This window comes from Chaetodon trifascialis, chromosome 12 (genome assembly GCF_039877785.1).
Source record: "Chaetodon trifascialis isolate fChaTrf1 chromosome 12, fChaTrf1.hap1, whole genome shotgun sequence".
In the NCBI taxonomy this organism is placed as follows: Eukaryota; Metazoa; Chordata; class Actinopteri; order Chaetodontiformes; family Chaetodontidae; genus Chaetodon; species Chaetodon trifascialis.
In genome coordinates this window covers 10,975,964-10,997,755 of record NC_092067.1, presented here as the reverse complement: position 1 = coordinate 10,997,755, position 21,792 = coordinate 10,975,964, and the positions used below count along the sequence as shown (strand labels likewise).

Below are 21,792 nucleotides of genomic sequence, written 5' to 3'. Positions count from 1 at the left end.
GCCACTTGAACATGTGAGTCCCGAATCGCCTATAGGTGGATAAAACTGTTGACATTTGCTGGGTTTGAAGGCCACAGCGAACGATTGATGTCTTTTTCATACTCAAATCATTCAGTGAACCTCGCGCCCTGCCGATGGACCTATTGTCATTCTGGAAGAGACTACTGCTATCAGGAGAGAAATGTTTCATCACAGAATAAAGGTGATCTCTCAGAAGAACTTTGTATTATTTTTGCGCTGCCTTGAAGGGGCCCCAAACTATCAAAGTCTTCCACACAGCATAACAGAGCCACTGGAACCCCTCACTGCAGGGGTCAAGCATTCAGGCCTGCACTGCTTTTGATGTACGGCACACACGCACTCGCTCACATGTTGAGAATATGAAGGATGACCCATCTGACCATGTCCCTTTTTTTCCACATCTCTGTAGACCTGTGCCTATGATTTATCCCCACTGAACTCTCAAAAGTGCATTTGTCTTTGCAAGGAAGGATTGTGCACTGCAACCCTGCCACCATATCCACCTCGATGTAGCTGTTGGCACTCTGATCACATCCTGCTTTGACTTTCTCTGTCGTCTGAGGAAGAGCTGTTCTTCTTGTCTCTTTACTTAGATCCTTTCTTATGCCACCTTGATGCAAAATCCAAATCACTTTGGCCTGTTCAGCATTCGTATTTGTGCCCTGAGCATTATTGGACGTTCATCTGCTTAATTATGCCGTGCAGTGCACCTGTGTGGAAGCAGCTGCATTCATTATGCTTTTCCTCTCATTTAGTCAGGTTTTTCTGGCTCGATATATCTGAGAAACAAGGTCACCAAGAGGAGTGGGAGGAATGTCTTGCAGTCTACCTCAAGAAATTGATGCCATCCACCCCCATGGTCTTGTAATCTTTAAAACAGTCTGGAGCAACTCTCATGTCGAAGAATACTTAAGGTTGCGCTGATGCTTTTGAGTAATTCATTTTGCATACACATGTCAGTGAGGGACTCTTAATGGTAATTTGGCTATGTATTTTCCAAATTTGGTTAATATAGCGACCGGTCCAGGGTGTACACCCCCCCCCCCCCCAGGTTTTCTTCTCCTTTGTCCTGTCTCTGTCGTGTGGTCACTGAAGTTTTCTTTTGTTCCAAGTGGGTGGAGCTATTGCCTTCGACTGCTTTACTGTAGGTAACTACATAACAGGTGCTTTCCTGAGTGATGACAGATTTGTTTGTTAGCTGGCTTACGATGAGACAGATTCCAGTTTGTTTGTGTGGAGTGTTTTCATTGTTGGATTTGTTTTGCCTCAGATTTGTTCTGTAAAGCATAACATGCCATTTTGTTTGAAAGGTGCCATCTATTCAGGGATTTGATCTTAACACAGACATGCTTGTCTGAAGTTTGTTTGATAGTGTTGTGGAGTCAGCGAGCCAACCTTGCCACAGACAGTACTGTCTCGGCCACGACTCTCAATCTGTGCAAATCACAATTCTGAACTTTCCACACCATCAAAAGGTGTTTTCTCTTGATATGGGTGTGTGACCTGAACCAGGGTAAATGGGATGTTGCCTTTTATTGCAAGGGCAAGGCAACATCATAGATTCCTCTGGGTTTTATCTATTTATTTATCTGACTACAAGACAGCAATATTTCATTATTCTCTGGAAAAAAAAGGCAAAGAATTGTGATTGCAATAAACACTATCGAGGGACCAGAATGGATTGATGGTATAATAAAATAACTGTATGTATACTATCATTCACTAACTCAATGAAAATGACAATGCAAGAAGCCTAATACTGCCATCATGTGGAGATTTGCTGGTACTGCAGGTCACATTTCAGAGCCAGTTTTGCAGGGTCGAAATATTTCCTCCTCTGTTGCTGAATACATTTTTGAAATTAACATAACAAATATTGCTATCCTGTATTATTGCTCCAGTGACAGGTGAACATTCCCCTTGGTCCAAAACAGAGTGACTGCACTTTTTCTTCCAACAGGTAATGTAATAGTATAAGTATAGTACGTAACCCACAGAAGGCCAACTGCAGGGAGGGTTGCTGAGGTGTCATCACTCTCACCCAAAGCTATGAAATCCCACCCGTTGGCAGCTCGGTGCTATCAAAGCTGAGGCAGATGGTGCTTTAATCGTGACTGATGAAGATGCAAAACACTCCTCTCAAGTGACCTCAAACATCAGCCAGACTCTGGTTACACCAGTGGAGGTAACTGTTCCAGGATCGCCCTGGAGGGGCTTCTCATGGCTGACAGAGTTTGTACACACTGGTTCAACAAATTCTCAGACCACTCCCTTAAGTAAAAACATACACTGCAAAAACGCATCCATGAAGTATTCACAGCAACACTTAGGCTACTAAAGAGTAAAAGTAAACATTTCAAAGAATGCTGGCGTCTATCTCTGTAATGCATTAATGTGCAAATAGCATTTTAATGTTTTCGCATGTTCAGGCCATATTAAGTCAACTGCATTATACTTTTTTTGCAGGCTTTATTTTGGTAATTCATCATGTGTAAATGTGTCTTTTCTTTAATTCAAAACCTTATTCCACAAAGAACAAATCATTGGTAAGCCACTTGATATAGTGTAAAAGTACAAATTACATCACTATGTAATACATGATCACAATTTCAAGATATAAGCCTGTTTTAGTCCAACAATACAGACATAAACAAAAGAGAGAAAACAATATTTACTCTCACCTCCAGTCAATCCTGTTAATTTTGGTGGTTGCATTTTTAGAATACAGGTTAGGTTGACAGATTGGGGCAGCAGTGGCTCAGGTGGTGGAGTGTGTCAGTCATTAAACGTATGGCTGATCATTCAGTCTTTGGCTCCTTCTGTCCACATTTTAAGATCTCAAGGACATCTTGAGAGACACTGAACTCAAATTGCTCCTGATGTGTTTGTATATCTGGATAAAAATTTAACACACGTAAGAAAACTGGCTTTACTTTAGTGTTCAGGTAGTGTTGTGTTGCTTCACAAGCTGAACCTTATGGAGATCAAACTCAAACATGAGTAAATATGAGTAAGCCTTTTCAAGCCAGATGATGTTGACAATCAATCACACATTTCAACTCATGTAATTTTAGTATTCTTCAAAAAATTTTATTGAACAAAAGTATTTAAATTCTCATCACGTCGTCGGTGATACAGTACCATAGTTTGATCTTAACGATTCATATATGCACCTCATCTTATTCTGAATATATACATACAGTGGAGACAAGAATTAAATAACAATGCTCAATAACATTCAGATATATCATATAAAAGCTGAGGACCCCATGATCAACAACACTTCCATCGGTAAACAAATGCACATGGCAAAAGGAGATTAACACGGAAAATGTTTGGTAGAACTACAGTTTTCATTGGAAACCAGATGACGGTATATTTGGTTTGTTGACAGTGAAAGATGACGGATATTTTAGATTGACGGATCGTTAAGCCCCGCCCCTGTTGCTACGCATGTCCAACATTCTATTCAACGCTCGACAATAATGGCCACTCAAAATGTCATTTTTGAAACAGTGGGTTCTTCATTTGAGACAGAGGCAGGATAAAAAAAAAAAAAAAAAATCAAGCTTCTCATTTCTAGCAGGCAAAGCAGCAATTTTGCCATCTTAAATGACATTTGCTGACATATTTTATTTGCTAAAGCTAACTCGCTAGCTAACTAATGACATGCTCTTAGACCTCGGAAGTGATGTGGCTACTATTGTAGGTTGTATGCTAGTTAGCTGGGCATGCTAACTATTACATTAGAACAGATAAACATGCCGTTTAATCGAGTCTCTGTATACACACTTAAGGGTTTGGTTTTGGAAATTCTTGGAGAAAAAAAAAAACAAAAACAAAAAACATACCCTCCCTCCAAACTTTTAGTGTTGAATGCTAACAGACAGACCTGCCGTGCCTTGTTACAGTTGCTAAGCTATGATTGGACAATCGCTGCTCTGGGGAGGGGTTTAGCGAACACATAAAAGCTCTTGACTTTCTGCGTCTACTGTTGGACTGGTTTTAAAAATTTGTATTTTGTGTTTCCAAATCATTTGTTGACCTATGAATGGTAATTGGTGATTTATTAGTGTAGCACTTCAGGCGCTTAATTAATTTATTATTGGGGTCTCAGTCAATCACTAAATTGTATAGTTTTGTTTTGTTTTTTTGCTTTTTTTGTGAACAATGACACTTTTCCTGCAAAATTCTTTGACAAATACTACATCGACAGGGTACTCTTTCACGACTGCATTCATTCGCACAGCTGGAGTTGATCAAGTGTAGTTACTCAAAAGTGTTACCAAAAAGTTTTTTTTAATCATTCTTCAGCCAGCATCCTCATGAACCCACAGACACATACTGGAGAACAGAACAGCAACATGTTCAATGTGACACAATATAAAGCATGAGCATAGAGCTATGAATGAATGCCAAGTGTGGTGAGTGCAGTGCAGACCTGGAACCAGTAGTATGGGTACAGGATGGCACATTTGGTTACATTGATAAACATTCAAACTCTACAGGAAATCAGAGGTCTCCCCTATTGCATTAATGCTCCCCATACTGCCTCTAGGAAATATCACAGAAAGTACTGTATCCAGATCTTAAATAACATCACTACTAATGGCCGGGTCTGTGGAGACAAAAAGAAAGAGGGATTTGAAAAAGTGACAGAAGACACAAGTTTAAATGGGGAGAGAAATCATGTAGAGGAATGATGAAATTAGGAGAAAAAGGCAAGAGAGTGATTCTGGTCACTTTGTGAAGTCACTGTATTACAGAGCAATGATTCAAACCTCCAGAAAGGAATTTAAATTAGCTTTTTAAAAAACAAAAAGTTAACTCAGGAACAAGCATTCTTTTTAAAAAAAAGTAAATGAACAAAATAAAACGATGGACAGCAATGTGACAGGACAACACCAGAGGAGGGCTCTCAGAGGTTCGAGTCCTTCTTGAACTGTTAAACATCTGTCCCCCTGCGTGGATTAAGAGCAATGGTGCAACCTACAATGTGCGCGGTAGTAAATGGACATTATGTATGACATCAGAAGGAGAGCTCAATCCCCAACAAGGCCTCAGGCGTTCTGTTAGCGGCAGATGTGATCACTGTGAATGTCAGCACTTCCAAGACACAGAGGCTTATTATGCACTGTGCAGCACATGGAGGATGTGGCTGGATATTTCATGACAGTGCTCGCCGTCTTGGAGTTACCTGCTCGGTTGTGGTTAGACTTTCACCCGATCGCCACTGGAGGGCGACAGACTTGAAAACTCAAAGGAGTGACAAGAGGATCTGGATGTAGCACAGACGCCACAGCGAGAGGGTCCAGAGCTAAGGCTTGAGTTAAGACGGTCAGGGAGTGGCATTAGTATTAAGTGTGTTCAGTGTGTATGAAGAGTGTGTGTTTGTGTGTGAGATCCAGTGTAGGTGTGAGGATGTGTGAATCACAGCAGCGCTTTGACCAGGTACAGCTTCTCTCCATGTTCGCTGGTGAAGATGGGGGCTTTCTTGTAGTGTTCCACTAGTTCATCCATGGAGTTGAACCTGCGCTGGCCAATACAGTACACTCCGTCTGAGTGCTGCACTTTAAAGTGCTTATTCTTACCGGCCGCCTTCAGAGACACGGAGAAATCATTGGGCTGAAAGCAGAAACAGGAGATAGTTGTTGATATGGTTAGAAAGAGACACAGAAACACATGCAATGAACATTAAAGACAGACTGCTTCACTCCAGCAGGTGGCAGTGTATTCTCATGGTAAAAGATCTGCAGCCACATTTATCCAACAAGATTTTGGAAGTAAAAATCCCTCATTACTCCTACTTCAAAACTTACTATACATTTTCACTCAGATTAAAAATACGAAATTTATAGAGCTCCAGGTTTATTTCCTTCATTCTTTATTCATTGTATGTTAATTCTAGCGGTGATATGAAGGTTTCACACAAATAATATCAACTCAAAGAATATTAGAACAATATATGCTGTTGCAGAATAAAAGCGCTGAGGAGGTGTAAGGCTTTGATGAATGCGTCATATTATTCACTTTTACAAAATAAGATTTTTAAACACAGACTCCAATTCCAAAAAAAGTTGGGGCACTGTATAAAATGAAGAACTCTCCCATGACTTCACCCCTCAGACTCACAGATGACTCGCTGTCTCGTATGAGGAAGTCGCCCTCCTCTCCTCTCTCGTTGAGTATGCACTCGGCCTGGTGTCTGGTGATGTTGCCGTAGTACCAGTCCCTCCCAGCGAACTTCCCCGAGCGTGCCGGCGCCACTGAGCGGTTCTGTGGGGAGCTTGACGCAGGCAGGTCGGGCCGTTCGTCCAGCACCATCACATAGTTTTTAGGTACCAGGCCCACCATGCCACGCGAATTCTTACACCTCCACCACTCCGGGTCGTTCTCAGGCTTCTCCACCACCTCCATGACCTCTCCCTTCTCAAAGTTCAGCTCCTCCTCGGTCACGGAGCTGAAGGGGTAGAGTGTTTGAACCAAGTGGAGCACTTTGGCGCGGCCACCCGCACGCCCGTTGGCCAACAAAGTCCCCTGAGATCCTCCGTGGTACACATGTGTGGAATCTCCCTCCCCTCTGTCATCCGCCCCAACGACCTCCTCCTGGACATAATTGGAGGGAAACCATCCCACGCGGCCCGCCTGACTGCCCCTCCACCAGCCGTCACTACACTTCTCCATCACGACGACCCTGGAGCCCTTGACCAGGGTCAGCTCGTCATCTCTCTCTGCTGTGTAGGCAAACTTGACCACAGCGGGGATGTTGAGGTCATAGATTCTCTCGGCGGCTCCTCCGCCCCCTCCGCCCCCGCTGCCATTAGAGGGGTACTCTGTGTCTGAGCTTGGCGTTGGAGAAGCATCGCGGGCACTCGTCTTCCTCTTAGTTTTTCCCAAACCTGCAGCATGAACACAAACAAAAGGGAATGGTGAAAATTGGATTTATTTCTTCTTGTTTGCTTTAAATTGAGCAGTAGTTTTTATATATGATATATTTGAAATGGTAAACATATTAGCAAACAGTTGCTTATTGATACATCTGGCAGACATGCAGCAACAGCAGCAGTTATTAGGAAACATGTTTGAGTAATTCATGCATGTATGTCTAATATTGACTTTCTTCTTTGCTCTTTTTTGGTGTCCCAAGTGCTTCACTGTGTTCACCAGTTAGGTGCTAAATTTGTCGGCCTGCCAGTGGGCTTACGGCATGTTTATCAGAGCTTTTTCACTGCAAACAGCTACCTCCAGTGTCTGTAAACAACACTGATGAAAACAGTGAGAGAGAACCAAAACAGCTAGTTATGAGCTGTGAAATCAAAACACTGAGCTGGAGGTTTGTTCTAAAAGGTCGGTAGAGCTGAGAGGAGCTGCAGAGTCAGATGATTATTCTCTGTTGGTTAGTGACTACAAGCAGGCCCTTTCACAAGTAGTCATTTGATCCATTGCCATTATAAAAAAATATTGATTATAGCGGCTTTGTAGCTGTCAAGACTGAAAGCAGGATTTAGAAACCAGAGAAAGACTGGAGCTCCACAGGGAGAGGAGGCCTTTAGGTCAGCAGGAAACTAATTGAGGGAGCTACTTGCACTCATGGGCCCTGAGAAGCACAAAAACTACTTTAGAAAACAGAGGATACAGGATGTCCAATGAGAAACCTCAGCGGTGAGGGATAGATCAATACTCCTGACAATAGATTTAACACAGAGGTGCACACAACCACCTGCACAGAGCGCCCGTGTCCTCTGATTCACACCAATGAAATTAAAGCTCATTATCTACTTGGTGCTCCGTCGACACGATCCACACATCGAACGCACATCTATACTAATCACAAGGCTGAAAATAGGTGGTGCAGAGAGGGAATGAAAAGTGGAGCAGGCACCATGGGTTTGATGATGACAGACACATCCAGGAACAAAGCCGGCTCCTGTCTTACCTGTCTCTGACTTCTCCCCATTCATGTACTTTCAAAGACGTCTTTAAACATGTGCTTTCACACATCAGAACTTCAGTTTCCAAAGTCTCTCAGCTGAACATAACCAAGGAGGGTCTCCTCTTCAAATTCACGCTAAAATAATAATGATACACTACGGGGGCGACGACGCTTAAACCGTTAACTTGACAGTTGAGGCTCTGGTGTCAGCATATGCTCATGTGTGCTACTAATAACTGAAGTGAGTTTCTTGACAGCTAATCAACCACTTTGTTTCCCCCCACAGAATCTGCTGAAATGCCACTGAAATGTCATTTGCATTGTTTGGGAAATTGCCGAGTTCACACAGAGTAGCATGAAACTTGCTGGCGGAGAGAAGAGGAGGAAGAGGAGGAGAGCGGTGAAAAAAGACGAGGGGTCCCTTGGCAGCTGTTTCTCACACAAACAGTAGACAAGGCACATCAGAGGCCACAGCTGACAAAAACGCAAAGGAGAAGGATGAGACAGGAATAACAAGCAGATCATGTTTATGGATAGCAGTGTGTATCCTACATATCTGATAGCTGCGGATATATGTGTGTGTGTGTGTGTGTGTGTGTGTGTGTGTGTGTGTGTGTGTGTGTGTGTGTGTGTGTGTGAGAGAGAGAGACAGAGGATTCTGTATCTCCTGACTGTTAGCCAAAGACAAAGGCTGACTCTACTTCAGGTGGCCCCTTAAGAAAAATTAAATGGACTGTTACTGCCATGGGGTACAGAGGAGAGACACACCAGAGAACAATGGACACACACTCCCTTGAACTAAGGGAAAACACTTAAACACACACACACAGATACACACACACCTTTCTTCTTCACTTATTTCCACTTCAAGGCGCTGGCCTGCTGGTTAGAGCACCAGCGGGCGACATTCCCTCCTCCCACACATTCACTGCAAACCTTCACCTACCTCTTCATCTCATGGAAGGAGATGAGATACTCAAGCCCAGAGGACTTCAACTCGGAGGGAAGCGAGTTGATGAAAGCCTCGATGACTGCGTGTTGCAGCATATTGCTTCACTCTACAGCGTACAGTGGAGGGCAGTGTGCAAGTTATTGTAATAAATGAGTCTGCAAAATACCACGCCACCCACCAGACACATTTGACTGTGTGCAGTAATGAAAAAGCACAGCCTGGCCCCTAAATGAAGCATTAGCACAGTGCCAGCAAGGGCTGTGTTTCTGAAGAGTACTTTAAGTGGATCACAGATGAGCTATGTAGCCCTTAAAATAACCCTCGCAGTGCTGCTCTGTTCTCAAAACTCTTCAGGAGCCAAAGGGTCTTCACGCATTGCTACGAGTAAAACCAGTAAAACCTGCCAAAGGGCTCGAGAAGACAAATCAACATAAATAGGAGTTTAAAAAAAATAAAACACTCTAAAGCAGCAGCCTGCACAGCGTACAGACAGCATTTATAAGCCTGAATTATGTGCAAGACTTAGATATTTAAAGGTTTAGATTACCACTTACCACAAAAAAATGGTTTGAGTTAAATGCTTACTTCAGTATCTCAATGTGCTCCGAGTGATAATACTAATAAGCTGATGTTTAGCATTTATATTTTAAGTTCATACTTTTGCCTGCTCATGATTACAAATTAGCCCGAAACATGAAGTTCAGCCAAGGCTGATGGGAATGTTATTAGTTTAGGAAGTAATTGGTCATAAACATTTAAATATTGAGCCGATGATGAGCCAGATAAAAAGCTATAGTTACCAAGATACTACAATTCATCCTGAGGGGAACGTGTGTCTAAACCAAAGTTCACTGCAATGAAATATAGATATCATTATTTGTGAACGACTGAGCCTTTCCAGGATGCCCCTTTCAGACCCTAACATGATACTATCACCTTACCAATCAACTGTTTACCTGTGGAATGATCCTAATAGGTGTTTTTGGAGCATTCTGCATCCTGACCCAACCTGTTTGAAACATGTTGCTGCATCACAGTGACGCTGATGAGGTAAAACAGTAAATACATTGTCTTTCTTGTACCTTTTGAATTGAGCGAATGTCAAAAGTTGTCAAAAAGGGTGACTTTCTGTTTTATTTATGTTTTACACAGTGTCCCAGCTTATTGAAATCAGGGTTGTATGACCTGCATTAATCTTAGACCACCCCTCAAATTTCTTCACACAAACCACTAATGGTTATTCATGTGTGCAAATGACCAAAAAACGTACCCCTGATACCTGCCAGCCTCTGTAAAGGCCATCTATAAACAGGGAATTTTGGAGGTTGCTGCAGAGATTCAAGATCTAATGAGATCTCTCTGAATAAACTTGTGTAGATCACATATTGTGCTTCACACAGCTCCACATTGTTTGGCTCCTTTTGCAGCTTGTTCGAGCAGAAAATGGGGCTATTTTGCTCAATCTTTACAATAACTATGTTCATTAGAAAGGACTGAGTAAAATGGGACTGTAGGTATGTAATGCTTTTTGACCTGAGGAGAGGATAACATGCTTTTAAACACCCCACCCACCCACGCATACATACCAATGGCAGCAGAGCTGGCATGTAAAAACAAAAGCTCAGAAATCAAGCTTGCCAGTTTGTTGTACTGGTGAGCACTGGCCCCGTTTCAGCAATGACTAGTATTGTTGCTGAATTCTTTCGCCCATCACTGTTTTTATTTCCTGTGAGCGGAAACTGGGGCACAAAGCAGCATGAAGCCATTTACAATTCAGCTCTGCCTGGATGGATGTCGATGATTCAACCACATTAAAGTACAGTACACGAGGAGGGAAAGATAACACTGATCACAGACTATCTGCGACGTCCATAATCACAACATAGGCTTACTGAAGAGCTGAAAAGGAGAGAAAAGAGCCAGGATGAAGTAATCACACTCAGCCAATCAGATCCTCTTTTCAAGTGTATGAGTAAGTTCCATTAGCCCCTGACCTCACCTATTGCTCATCACCTCATCGTGAAAATGTTCACGCTTATTGGATTTGCTCGGGCTTTTAACACTAAAGAGCTACCGGGCTGGAGACAAACTACTTAGACTGAAATGGAACTAGGCCATAATGTAGTCGAAATGTAACATTGTCGGGACAGAGAGGTAATCCATCACTGCAGTATAACCATTATGCTGCTGATGTCTCCACCAATCAATCCACTGATCATAGAAAAGCAGGGACCTACAGTGACAGAGAAAGGGGCTGATGTTAACAGTATTGAAGTGGGGGAGTGTTGGGGGGGTGTATATGTTGTCTCTGCATACAATGGCCCCCGGTGTGGTAACAGTGGCAGGCTGTGCCATGCTGGCCCACATAAAGCCGCAGAGTTTCCCCGAGGGCTGGCATTCACAGAGCTGAGAGGAATCAGCACACGAGGCCAGACTCCCTTCATCTCTTTCTATTATCTTCACCCACCCCTCAACTTTAAATATGGCTGCCTTTCAGGGCCACACATGCACCATTTTTATTGCCACTGCACGTCTTCATCATTTCGTCTTGTCAGAATTTCCACCACTTGTTTCTATTTGCTCCTCATCTTCGTCTCCCTCGACCATCCAGACAAAAAATGGCCACTGGTGCTAAAACTGTCAAAACAAATGAATTTCTGAGCCGTGCTCCATCCAGCTCTCCCCCCTATGACAAAGTAGAGCAAGCTGATCGTTTTTAAGCTTAACTCTTTCATTCCTGACATGAACTATATACCAACATATCGCAGTCTAGCACACATTCATAATAACTGATGCCATTTTATTCTGTGAAGGCTGCTTCCTGGCCATCACCTCTGTGGGACATTAGGGGCTTCAATATTCCCTCTGATACTTCTGGGCCCGTACCTCCAAATTGTAATTCCTAAAAATAAATGAGATCATGCTGTTGGGGCGCCTGATATCTATTTCAAACTGGTTATGAGATAATTTATCTCACTATTATCAGTCATAATAAATTAAACCAATGTCACGATGCCTAAGTGACATAAATTGAATTTTCTGAAGCGGAGGGCTCAGAGGCGGCAGACAGCCAAAGACTTCACTGGCAAGTATGAAAATAGCAACGCACAAGATAATTGTGTTGGGAAAAGGTTAAATCCAGTGCTCACGGGCATGTTGGGGAGCTACATGTGTCACACACATTTGCACTATAAGCTCTGTTTTAAATGGATCATATTAATGATGCTCAATGCAAAAAATGACCAGCTGATTATTTTTTCAATTAATCCATTGCTTGTTTGCTCTATAAACAATCAACATATATTGAAAACTGCTCCTCACAATTCCCTAGAGCCCAAAATGACATCTTCAAATTGCTGTGTCCTTCAAAACTAAACACAAATGATATTAAATTCAGAATGATATCAAAACTGACAAACGCAGAAAAATCCCCATATTTCAGAAGCTGGAAGCAAAGAACAATTGATTAAAAGCATGAAAAAGCTTCAACACAGGCAGGTTTGCTGCCATATGAAGGAGGAACCTTTCTAAATGACAATAAGTGCATATGAAAGCCATCTCTTTGAGCATTTCCTTTTCTTAGATTCAAATTATTTCCATAGCGGCTATAAAAGAGCTAAAAGCCCCCTCTGTTTTTTGAGTATCGTATTAATCTACAAAGCCTTACATAATGTAGCGCCTTCATATATCAACGACTGTATTTCATTTTATGTCCCAGCAAGAACTCTCAGATCTGTCTCTGGGGAACATGCTTTCTTTTCTTATGGCTCTATACTGTGAGCTAGTCTTACCTGATTCCATACAAACAGCTCTCGAGTTACATCCACTCATACTATATGCACCGACATTCCCTCTTATAAGCAGGCAGCTATGGCCATATACCCAGCTAATGTATTCAAGTCATGACAGAGAGACAGTGTGCTGACAGCTGAGAGCAACGGCCAACTCGACAGGCCCCCTGGAGTGCACAGTGACAGCTCCCAGCTGGGACAGAGACACAGTGAGGGAATCATTTTCCGTCTGAGAAGGTTCAGGCCAACACACACGCATGCACACAGACTGACCGCTGTTAAGGATCCCACCGTATCTCCTTTACCAGAGAGCAGAGGGCGTTGGAAGGAAGTGCCGAGATTTTCCACTTGTACTGAAAATAATCTCCCCGCAGTGACATCTTGTCACACCGGCGACCTTTAGCTTCTAAGCAGAGCGAAACTAAATTCCTCTTACCCAGTGTGTCTTTGATGTTCTTCACCAGCGAGCCTTTTTTCAGGCTGTTCTTGCGCTCCACGTAGTTCGATGGCACATACCCCGTTTGGTTGGCGGTGTTGCGGACACGCCACCAGGTCTTTGAGTCGTCCAGGAGGAAGAGACGCTCATTTTTACGGATGTCAAGTTCCTGGTCCTGCTGGGCCGTGTAGTCCCACTTGGCTACAACAATCACCTCCTCTGTCATCTTTCATGGAGTCCTCCTGTGGAGAAGACGAGGACTGGGGTGAGCCAAAGAGCAACACATTTATTACATTTGGAAACACTGTTGCACTTTCACACAGGCTCATAATTCACTGAGGACCAGGTGGGTCAAATTCTGAATAATGGTGAACTTTAGCTTTGACTTTGTATTGTTACAGCTAATGCAGAGTCTAATATTGAGGTGTGTGTGTGTGTGTGTGTGTGTGTGTGTGTGTGTGTGTGTGTGTGTGTGTGTGTGTGTGTGTGTGTGTGAGGCTGAGTTTTGCTGTGACAAGTGACAAGTCATTACAAAATAATCCATATCCATCCATGCACACAATTTTTAAACCGCTTATCCCGGCTCACAGTGGGCATTAGATAGGATACACCACAGACAGGTTGTCAGTCTATCACAAGGCTAAATTACATAAGCGAGCTAAATATGAGTTTAAAGTTCCTGGTAATGTTCAGAGCCTAAACTGGCACTAAAACTGATAATTCCTCGGATGAAGATTATGGCAAAATCTCATAATGCTTCCCACATGTTCACCCCTCCGACATGAAACACACATCCAGAACGCACACCTGAACAGGATACCACCTTAAAAACCAGCAGCATGAGGAGGCGCACAGGTTTCAGGCCAACAGTCCCATTGCAATGTAACATTCAGGCCAAAAAAGGTACCTCTGAAGAGGCTGAGCGGCACAAACACACAAAATCAATTTACGTGCTCAGTCTGCATGCTCTCCCTCACGCTGACACACACACACACACACACACACACGCAAAGCCTGGCCTATTAGTTTCTGAGACAGACAGTGAGCGATTACATGCTCTATTTCACCAGGCCTTAGGTGAAGTCATTTGACATGGGTTTGTTGGACCACCTTTACTGCTGAGGAATTACATGCATCTGTTCAAGAGACACGCAAAATAAACGGTCTGTTTGGGTATATGCATGAAGGGATCGGGAAAGTTCGATGGGATTTTGTTTATTCCTGCTCCGTGAAAACTCTTTTTCCGCCGATAAAAGGCGTCTCTTGGTATGAGAGCCATCCGAGCAATTCGGTTTATATTTAGCTCACCGCTGAGTAAACAGTCTGCGGCTGGAAACAAGATCACTGGAATAAAGAAATGAAGTAAAAACGGTTCAGATGAGAAGAAGCTCTTTGAAGATAAGGGTGAAGTCAAAGAAACAGAATGAACAGTCATGCAATAAAGCCTCCGTGCCTGCAGCTTTACCTTGGGAGGCAGCTGGATTCACGAGGACATGCGAGTGGAGAGGGCAGGCGCTTGTTGACGAAACACAGCCGCCACAGCGTCACAGCCGCCACAGTGTCCTGTGAGGAACTACTGGCAGCTCCTGGAGGGAGTGGTTCAGGTGTGATGACAGGCTGCCCAGATGGTTCTGTGTAACAAACCATCTGTTGAGTCAGGTTACCTGCAACTGTCCAGCTTCAATAATTTGATAAAACTACTTCACACCTAATCTCATGTGAGTAGTCAGTAGCTGTGGGACGCTGTAATTCACAGCAGCAACAGCCTTCAGTAACCGAAACTGGACGTTGAATATCCTTCTTCATACTTCTTAAAGAGTTTTTTTTTTTTTTTTCCTAAAAAAATGTGAAATGAAAACAGCTGAATGGAAAAAAAACTGCTAAATGTGTGCAGGAAGCACATGGTATGTGTGCATTCATGCAAATTTTGTGTCTGTGCACAACAATACAGAGGTTTACAACTGACTAAACACAACTAAAGCACATGTTTAAAGTGCAGGGGGATTCTATATTCTCTTAACTGTATTGTCATTTACATTTCATTCTTTAACGTGAGGGCAGAGGACAGATTACGCGTAACCACAACAGAGAATTATGACTGATGAGAAGTGTAGCTGCACAAATTAGACCATATAAAAGATTCCATTACTGGTGGAAAGATTGATCATTTCTGTGGGGGCTACATTTTATGAAATGCAAATGGGAGCACTCTAAAGCGCTGCCTGTTTTTTCAACCAGGGATATTCAATTCCACTTCAATTAGGCCACAACCACAGAGACGGTGGAGCCATTACTGAATACATTCTTACAGTTACAGTCATAGTCACAGCCAAAGGCAGGCTCGAGTGACTGTGTGAGAGTCTAATAGCTGCTTCCTTTCTATACAACAAGCAGTAAAAAGTACAACAGTTTGCACAGTATTGCATTTGTGAATGTGCCTCTGCTTGCCGTCACTAAAGCTGTCGGACTGGATTTCTTCACAGGCCAGGACAGGGACAGTGCGGTGGGGGGTGTTGTGCAACACACCACTGGGAGAGTTTATGTCAAGCTCACTATAAGTTAAGTTACACAACTTTCCAGGACGTGACAACTTTTACTGCAGCAACAAAAGCAGCAGAAGATGGTGCAAGGCTCGGTTTGACATGTGGGACATGACAAAAACGCAGCAGCTGTGACTCCTTGGAGAAAGCAGGAAATAGAAGTGGAAGGGCAGATTTATGACAAGATGAGGGACGGTGACGTCAACTCTTCCAGGAGACAGGAGGTATGTGAACGTGCTGTGGCCTCTATCTGCCTCAGGCCAAAGCTGCTGGATCAGATCAGGCTACTTTCCTTCTTTATTGCATTCATTCCTCCTGCTGTGGATGGATGAACAAGCAAACCCAATAATATCAGATTGGCAGACTCCTGCCGTCACGCAGACCTGAACTCAGGCCTTCCAGCATCAGGTCACTTTCACACATGTAGTTCAGTTCATTTGTTCCGAGTTAAACATAAAGCCACATCCTTATGTCTTTGTTCTGTTCTTGTTGGTGTTCACTGACTTTTTGCACACAAGCCAAAAGCTGTAAACATGTCAAGTCATCTGACATGTAATGCATCCATTGGACACTTTTAGTGATGTCATTGTGCATCATCAGAGCTACACACACAAACCCACATGGGGATTCAATTCTGATGACCGACGGCAGGTTGTGGTGCCTTTAACAGAACTTTGTGTTGTCTTTCTTCTCTGGTGGTTAGCAAAGAAAAAATACCACAATTAGGCGACGAATCTGGGGACGACGATGGCGGACCCAGAAAGGGACAAGAGAGGCGTGAGAGGAGTGAGAGGGAGGTTGAGCATCAGTCTGGACCGACCTCTGGAGGCCTGAGTGGGGGTTACAGCAGGGTCAGCTGGGGTTGTGACATGTATGTTAAAGGCTCGTTATTACAGTTTTGTTTGTATTAACAATGTTAACATTCTTTCTCCAAACCGGAACTCAAATCATTTTCTGACACTCCCACAAAAATATATATTTCAATGATGAAATTAATGTGACACTCATCAGTTTCAGTATCTGTCAAAAGTAGCACGTGGTGTAGCACAGTGGCAACACTGTCGCCTCGCAGCTACAAGGTCCCGGTTCGATTCCCGCTGTGGGCGCTAGTGGCGTGTCCTCCACCATGCCTTCGGTGCCTGCTGCTCAAGGAAAAACGGCCTTTCTGTGTGGAGTTTGCATGTTCTCCCCGTGTTCATCTGGGGTATCCTCGTTAAAAACCCCCACTAAAAACATGCAAGAAGATCACCACCTGACCAATGGTGACAAAGGAAACTGGGTCCCCGGGTGGCGGTCAGATGGCAGCCCACCACTCCTAGTCTGCCGCAGAGGAAGGTCGACCAGGATGGGTCAAATGCGGAGGACAAATTTCACCAATTGCATGGCGTGCGCGTGTATGTTGTGTGACAGATAAAGGGGATTGTCCCTCTGATTCTTCTTCCTCTTAGCACACTAGCTAACATTTCCAGAAACATTTCCGATTGCTCCACAAAACAGTGTGTTGTCTAAACTTGTCTCTGTCTTTGGCTATTGTGCTCCCCCTTGGAAAGTACTGACATAATCATCCTAACCACCAAAAATGTTTGAGTCTGCGAGTAGGTCGGGAGGTTTAAGACTGGATCTGTAAACCCCTCACATTACCACATCATGTGGGCTGAACATCGATACAGATCAGGGTCCCAGAGCAGACTTCTCCTCCGATTGTCTGGACGGGTGAATCTGGGATTAAAAGGCTCACAGCTCCTGTAGTCTGAGGCTGGCTTTGGTGTCATTTCTTTCTACATTAGCAGAGTAACGCATGATATTCTCCCATCCCAGCATACAATGGAGTACTTCGCCTCCCCTCATCCATGATTCCAATTTCTCTGTCGCCTTGACAACCTTGCTCATAAGGCAGTCTGATGGGACTGCCACTCCAAATCCAGAGCACCCTCCTCTATGGCCAATCATGTATGTCAGAGTGGCAGCTATACCATTGCTCATTGTGATGCCTGCTAACAAAATCCACCAGACCAGCTTATACCGAAATCAATCAGAAAGTCCCATTTTAAACCATTGTGCTTCAGTCAACTGTGTAGAAACTCGACCCACTAAACAGGAACATTTAATGATCCACTTGTCACTCAATCACAGCCACCAACTCAGTTTCCTTGACATGATTCGCAGACAGGTGGTTAAACAAAAAAGCAAAAATGGTGCTCTTGTGAGCGAGCGCACACAAATACACACAAAAGAAAACAGATCCGGGAGAGACCAGGTTTAAAAAGAGAAAAGCCCGAGAGCTCATGCTCCTCGTGACCCCTCATTCCTCTGCTGTGAGAGTTAAAAGAGGAAAGATGAGCGACAGACTGCTGAGCTGGGCTTCACCAGCACTTCACATCTCCCTTCACTGAGGGGGGAACGCTCCGAGGCTCTTTCAACACCACACAAAGAGAAAGGGAAAGTAAAAGAGGATTATAAAAAGAGGGGGTATTTAAAAGAAAAAAATGTCTGGCAGAGCTTTCTGTGTTTGGCATTCAGGTCAAAGACAAGCAGGATTCAGCCAATGGGAGACATCCCCCCCCCCACACTCCACACGATTTGCAGTAGTTGCTTCTCAGAGGAAGGACGTCTGCTTTACTCCCTACTGGCAATCAGCATCTGAAGCATTAGGAGTGAGCTGAACAGACTGAGAGACGAGGACGCCAGACTGACTGATACAGCCACCGTGGATCTGACGATCTTCTTCAACCAATAATTTGTCTCGAACAACAAAACCAGGCCAGTGCATAATTAGATGCCTTTCACATGCAGTCAGTGTTAACAATGTTTTCCACATGCACAGCTGCTGCTGCCCAGAAAAAAAGGAGTGACAGCTATATTGTGAAACAGGCGATATTTTACAACCCGCACACATACAGGACATGCTCACACACTCGTGGGCCCTAAACTGAGGGTATGACATAAGCTCATCTGCCTCTCTGGGGTGAGGTTTGGTGGTTGTTGTTCTTCAGTTTCAGAGGGAAAAGTGTGCCACACATGTGGATGCCATCAAATCTCAAAAACCATGCAAGGACATCTCAAATACAAGAGACAAAATAGCAAGAAGAAGGTGCACAGACCACACAAACAGAGCCGAGCCTGCTATCGCTAAACCTCAACACAACACTTGGCACATGGACCTTTTAAGTTCATATGCTAATCTTGTTAGCAAACAGTTGCTTCTGTCCACATCCCGCAGTTACAGAGCATCATTCATTTGGAGCTGCGTTGGTGTCCACCTCATGAATGCGAGTCCACCATGCACGCTCTTTCAGCTCTCATAAAGCCGAGGGGAGCTGCAGCATGTGGTGATAACTCTCTGTGGGCTCATCACTGGGAACCACTCGTTCTGTTTGTACAAAATGTGATGTTGTGCTCACAAGCTATTACGCTGTACAAATGAAACTGATGTTGGCTACGCCGTGTAGCTTGCGCAGAGTCATTTCAAAACAGAGAGGATTCAGTTATTTTTATTCTACGCTCAGCTCACTTCTTGCTGGCGCAGCACAAAAACACCTGATTGTTCTCGTGAGTCTCATGAGCTGAGATGAATCCGAAGCGTTCAGCACACAGATGGCACTGACTTCACAGAGGACAGCACTTCTCAAAAGCACCAGATTACACCCAGCGTGTTCACTCATGTTAGAAGTGTGGGTATTATTGTATTAACTGCTTTGCCAACAAAACTAGAAGTGATCTAAAAGGTTATTAAAGGCTATTTAAAAGAAGGATTACGAGTGCTAGGCAGGGCTGGATATCGAAACCCAATACCTTCAAAAGGTCTTTAAAGACCGATAAGTGTTCATTGCACCGAATATTAAAATATCATAAGCGCTGAAAGCTTGCATTAAATGTTTGGTCAGACTCATAAATCGCTGATGATGGAAAAGTGGAATTCCCTTCTTTCTCACACTGGACCATCCTTCCCCCAACCTCTTCTTTTCCATGTCACTTTCATTTTCTGTCATTGCTTCAGCCGTCCTTTCCACAGCAGAGGCGACATTGTTGAGAGGGTCTCCATGACAACAGTCACTGGGTGGTCCCATTTCCACTGACAGGACCATTCCCCAAAGAGTCAGACTTATGGCCCTTCACTCTTCGATTTTCGATATTTCTTTACACAGGATCAAATTTCATTCCACACAAAGGATGCAGGCTCTGCACCCAAGGGGCTGGTGGTTTAGACAAAGGTTTAGTTTTCCCACATTAAAGTCAAAAAAGAGGATTAGTCAGAGAGATTAGAGAGCACTACATCTCCAGGAGTGTCCCCACAACTCCTTTGTATAAAAGCAAAGTCATCTTCAAAACGGTGCTGCCAACATGTTTTATGAATTTATGTAAAATACCATGATAGTGCGCATTTAACACCATATTTTGACAGCACAATGATCAAGGCACTACAGCGGGGTATAACTGTTCTTCACCACCGTTATTTAATCCCTGCATCACACATTATCTGAGCAGACAGATGGGAGGTATTGATGTTTTTTCCAACCAAAGCATCAACCTCCAGTCCCTCATTTGTTCGGGATCACATCATGTGAAGTGCTGTTTTAATTAGTATCTGCTTAGTTTAGGCACAGAGTTGTGCATCATGTTAATTTGATATTATTATTCCACCATAATGACTGCACTGAAAGACGATAAACAACACTGAATCCCTCCTGCATTGAGCTTGTTTTCTCTACATTCCTCTTCCTCTCTCCTCCTCTTCAGCCGTAAATAGCTGACTTCAAACTTGTTTTCTCTACTCCTTGATGCCCACTTTACCTCTTTCCCTAACAGTGCAGCGCTTGTTCACTTTGCACAGCTCCCTGCACTCGAGACACATGATGAGGCGTCTCTTCCGAGCAGCTTGTCCTCTGTAAGGTTTATAACACAGTCCTCTGTACACAACCTCCCTCTGCCGCAAGCTATTGTCTATTAGCAAAGTGTTCCTCGCGTCATTTTTAACCTTTCTTGCAGCTTTGGCTCATAAGTGAGAAGGACTGCCACTATTTTTAACTCTGTATGTGACAGTCTGGTATCCATGTCCCCTGGCACAACAACAAAAGACGAGCACTGTAAAGCACAGCGGGGCAGATGTAGCGATCGCGGCTTTGATGTACAACGCCGCTTGCTTTTCTTTGACTGGAGGAGACGGAGAACATCCGGAGATGATGGTGTGTTTGTGTCTGACGGAGAGCGAGGAAGAAAAAGAGAGAAATAAAGCACCCACGAAAAACAGGTCACTTCCAGGTCAAACTGCAAAGATGACTACAAGCTATTGTTTGTACTACGCTGTAAATCTGTGTGTATGTTTCTAAGCCCTCATCAGAGCGTGGCTCCAAGATGCTACTCATCCACACTGACGTGACACCCAAAAACAGAGCTCCTTTCAAAAACAAGTGGTCACACTGTGCTTGAATAAACATGTGGGTGATGAGAAGGTAGCTTCTGGAAAATGATGATGCAAGAAGTGCGCTTTGAGGGCAGAATGTAAAGGAGACAACGAACTGTCCCTTCTTTCACTCTCTGACTAATTCTTTGCCTTTCGCTAATTAAGCTGTATTTATGTCGACCGTGAGGGTTCATTGTCGACCTTGGAAAAGTTACTTGGTTACATGGCAACAGATTAATATTTAACATTTATTTCAGTTAAACATGGCAAAGGCCTCGAGGTGTTAAACGCTTGGAAGGCTGCGTGGGAATGTTTTTGTCAGACTGTATTTATGTTGACTTTGTTCGGCGACTTTCTGATCACGCAATAGGGATTTGATTGAAGTCCCAACACAGCGGTTCAGGAAGTACGCCTCATTAACAGGTAGTATTTATGAGCCGCCACCTAATCAGTATTTCATACTTATTCAGTTGTGTGACAACAAAAATAGAAAAAAATATGCAAATGAGAACAGCTAATTTATGAGTCTGGCTGCATTCAAACAGAGGATCAAGGACAGCAGGGGGGACAGAATGAAGGTTTAGCTGGACACTCAGCTGTGTCTGTCCCCATCCGTGACACGTGATGGCTGTGGTGTGCAGATTTTTGCTGTCCAAAACACATGAACAAATGTTTAAATGTTGACGGAGCTCTCTGAAAACAACCACTGAATATTTTT

At 43.7% G+C, this 21,792-nt stretch overlaps 2 protein-coding genes across 2 annotated transcripts in view; both read right to left on the bottom strand.

The window, feature by feature from the left end:
• Positions 1–21,792, bottom strand: part of coa5 (cytochrome C oxidase assembly factor 5) — a 220,527-nt gene that overhangs the window by 59,788 nt on the left and 138,947 nt on the right. The window lies entirely within an intron of this gene.
• The window catches only part of nck2a (NCK adaptor protein 2a), a 32,515-nt gene continuing 15,889 nt past the window's right edge, over positions 5,167–21,792 (bottom strand). The window contains exons 2-4 of the mRNA XM_070976530.1: positions 13,134–13,375; positions 6,154–6,920; positions 5,167–5,646 (exon numbers count right to left, since the gene is read on the bottom strand). Of these exons, the coding sequence (XP_070832631.1) occupies positions 5,452–5,646; positions 6,154–6,920; positions 13,134–13,359 (1,188 nt within the window). The 5' untranslated portion in view covers positions 13,360–13,375 and the 3' untranslated portion in view covers positions 5,167–5,451. The remainder of the gene's footprint in view (positions 5,647–6,153; positions 6,921–13,133; positions 13,376–21,792) is intronic.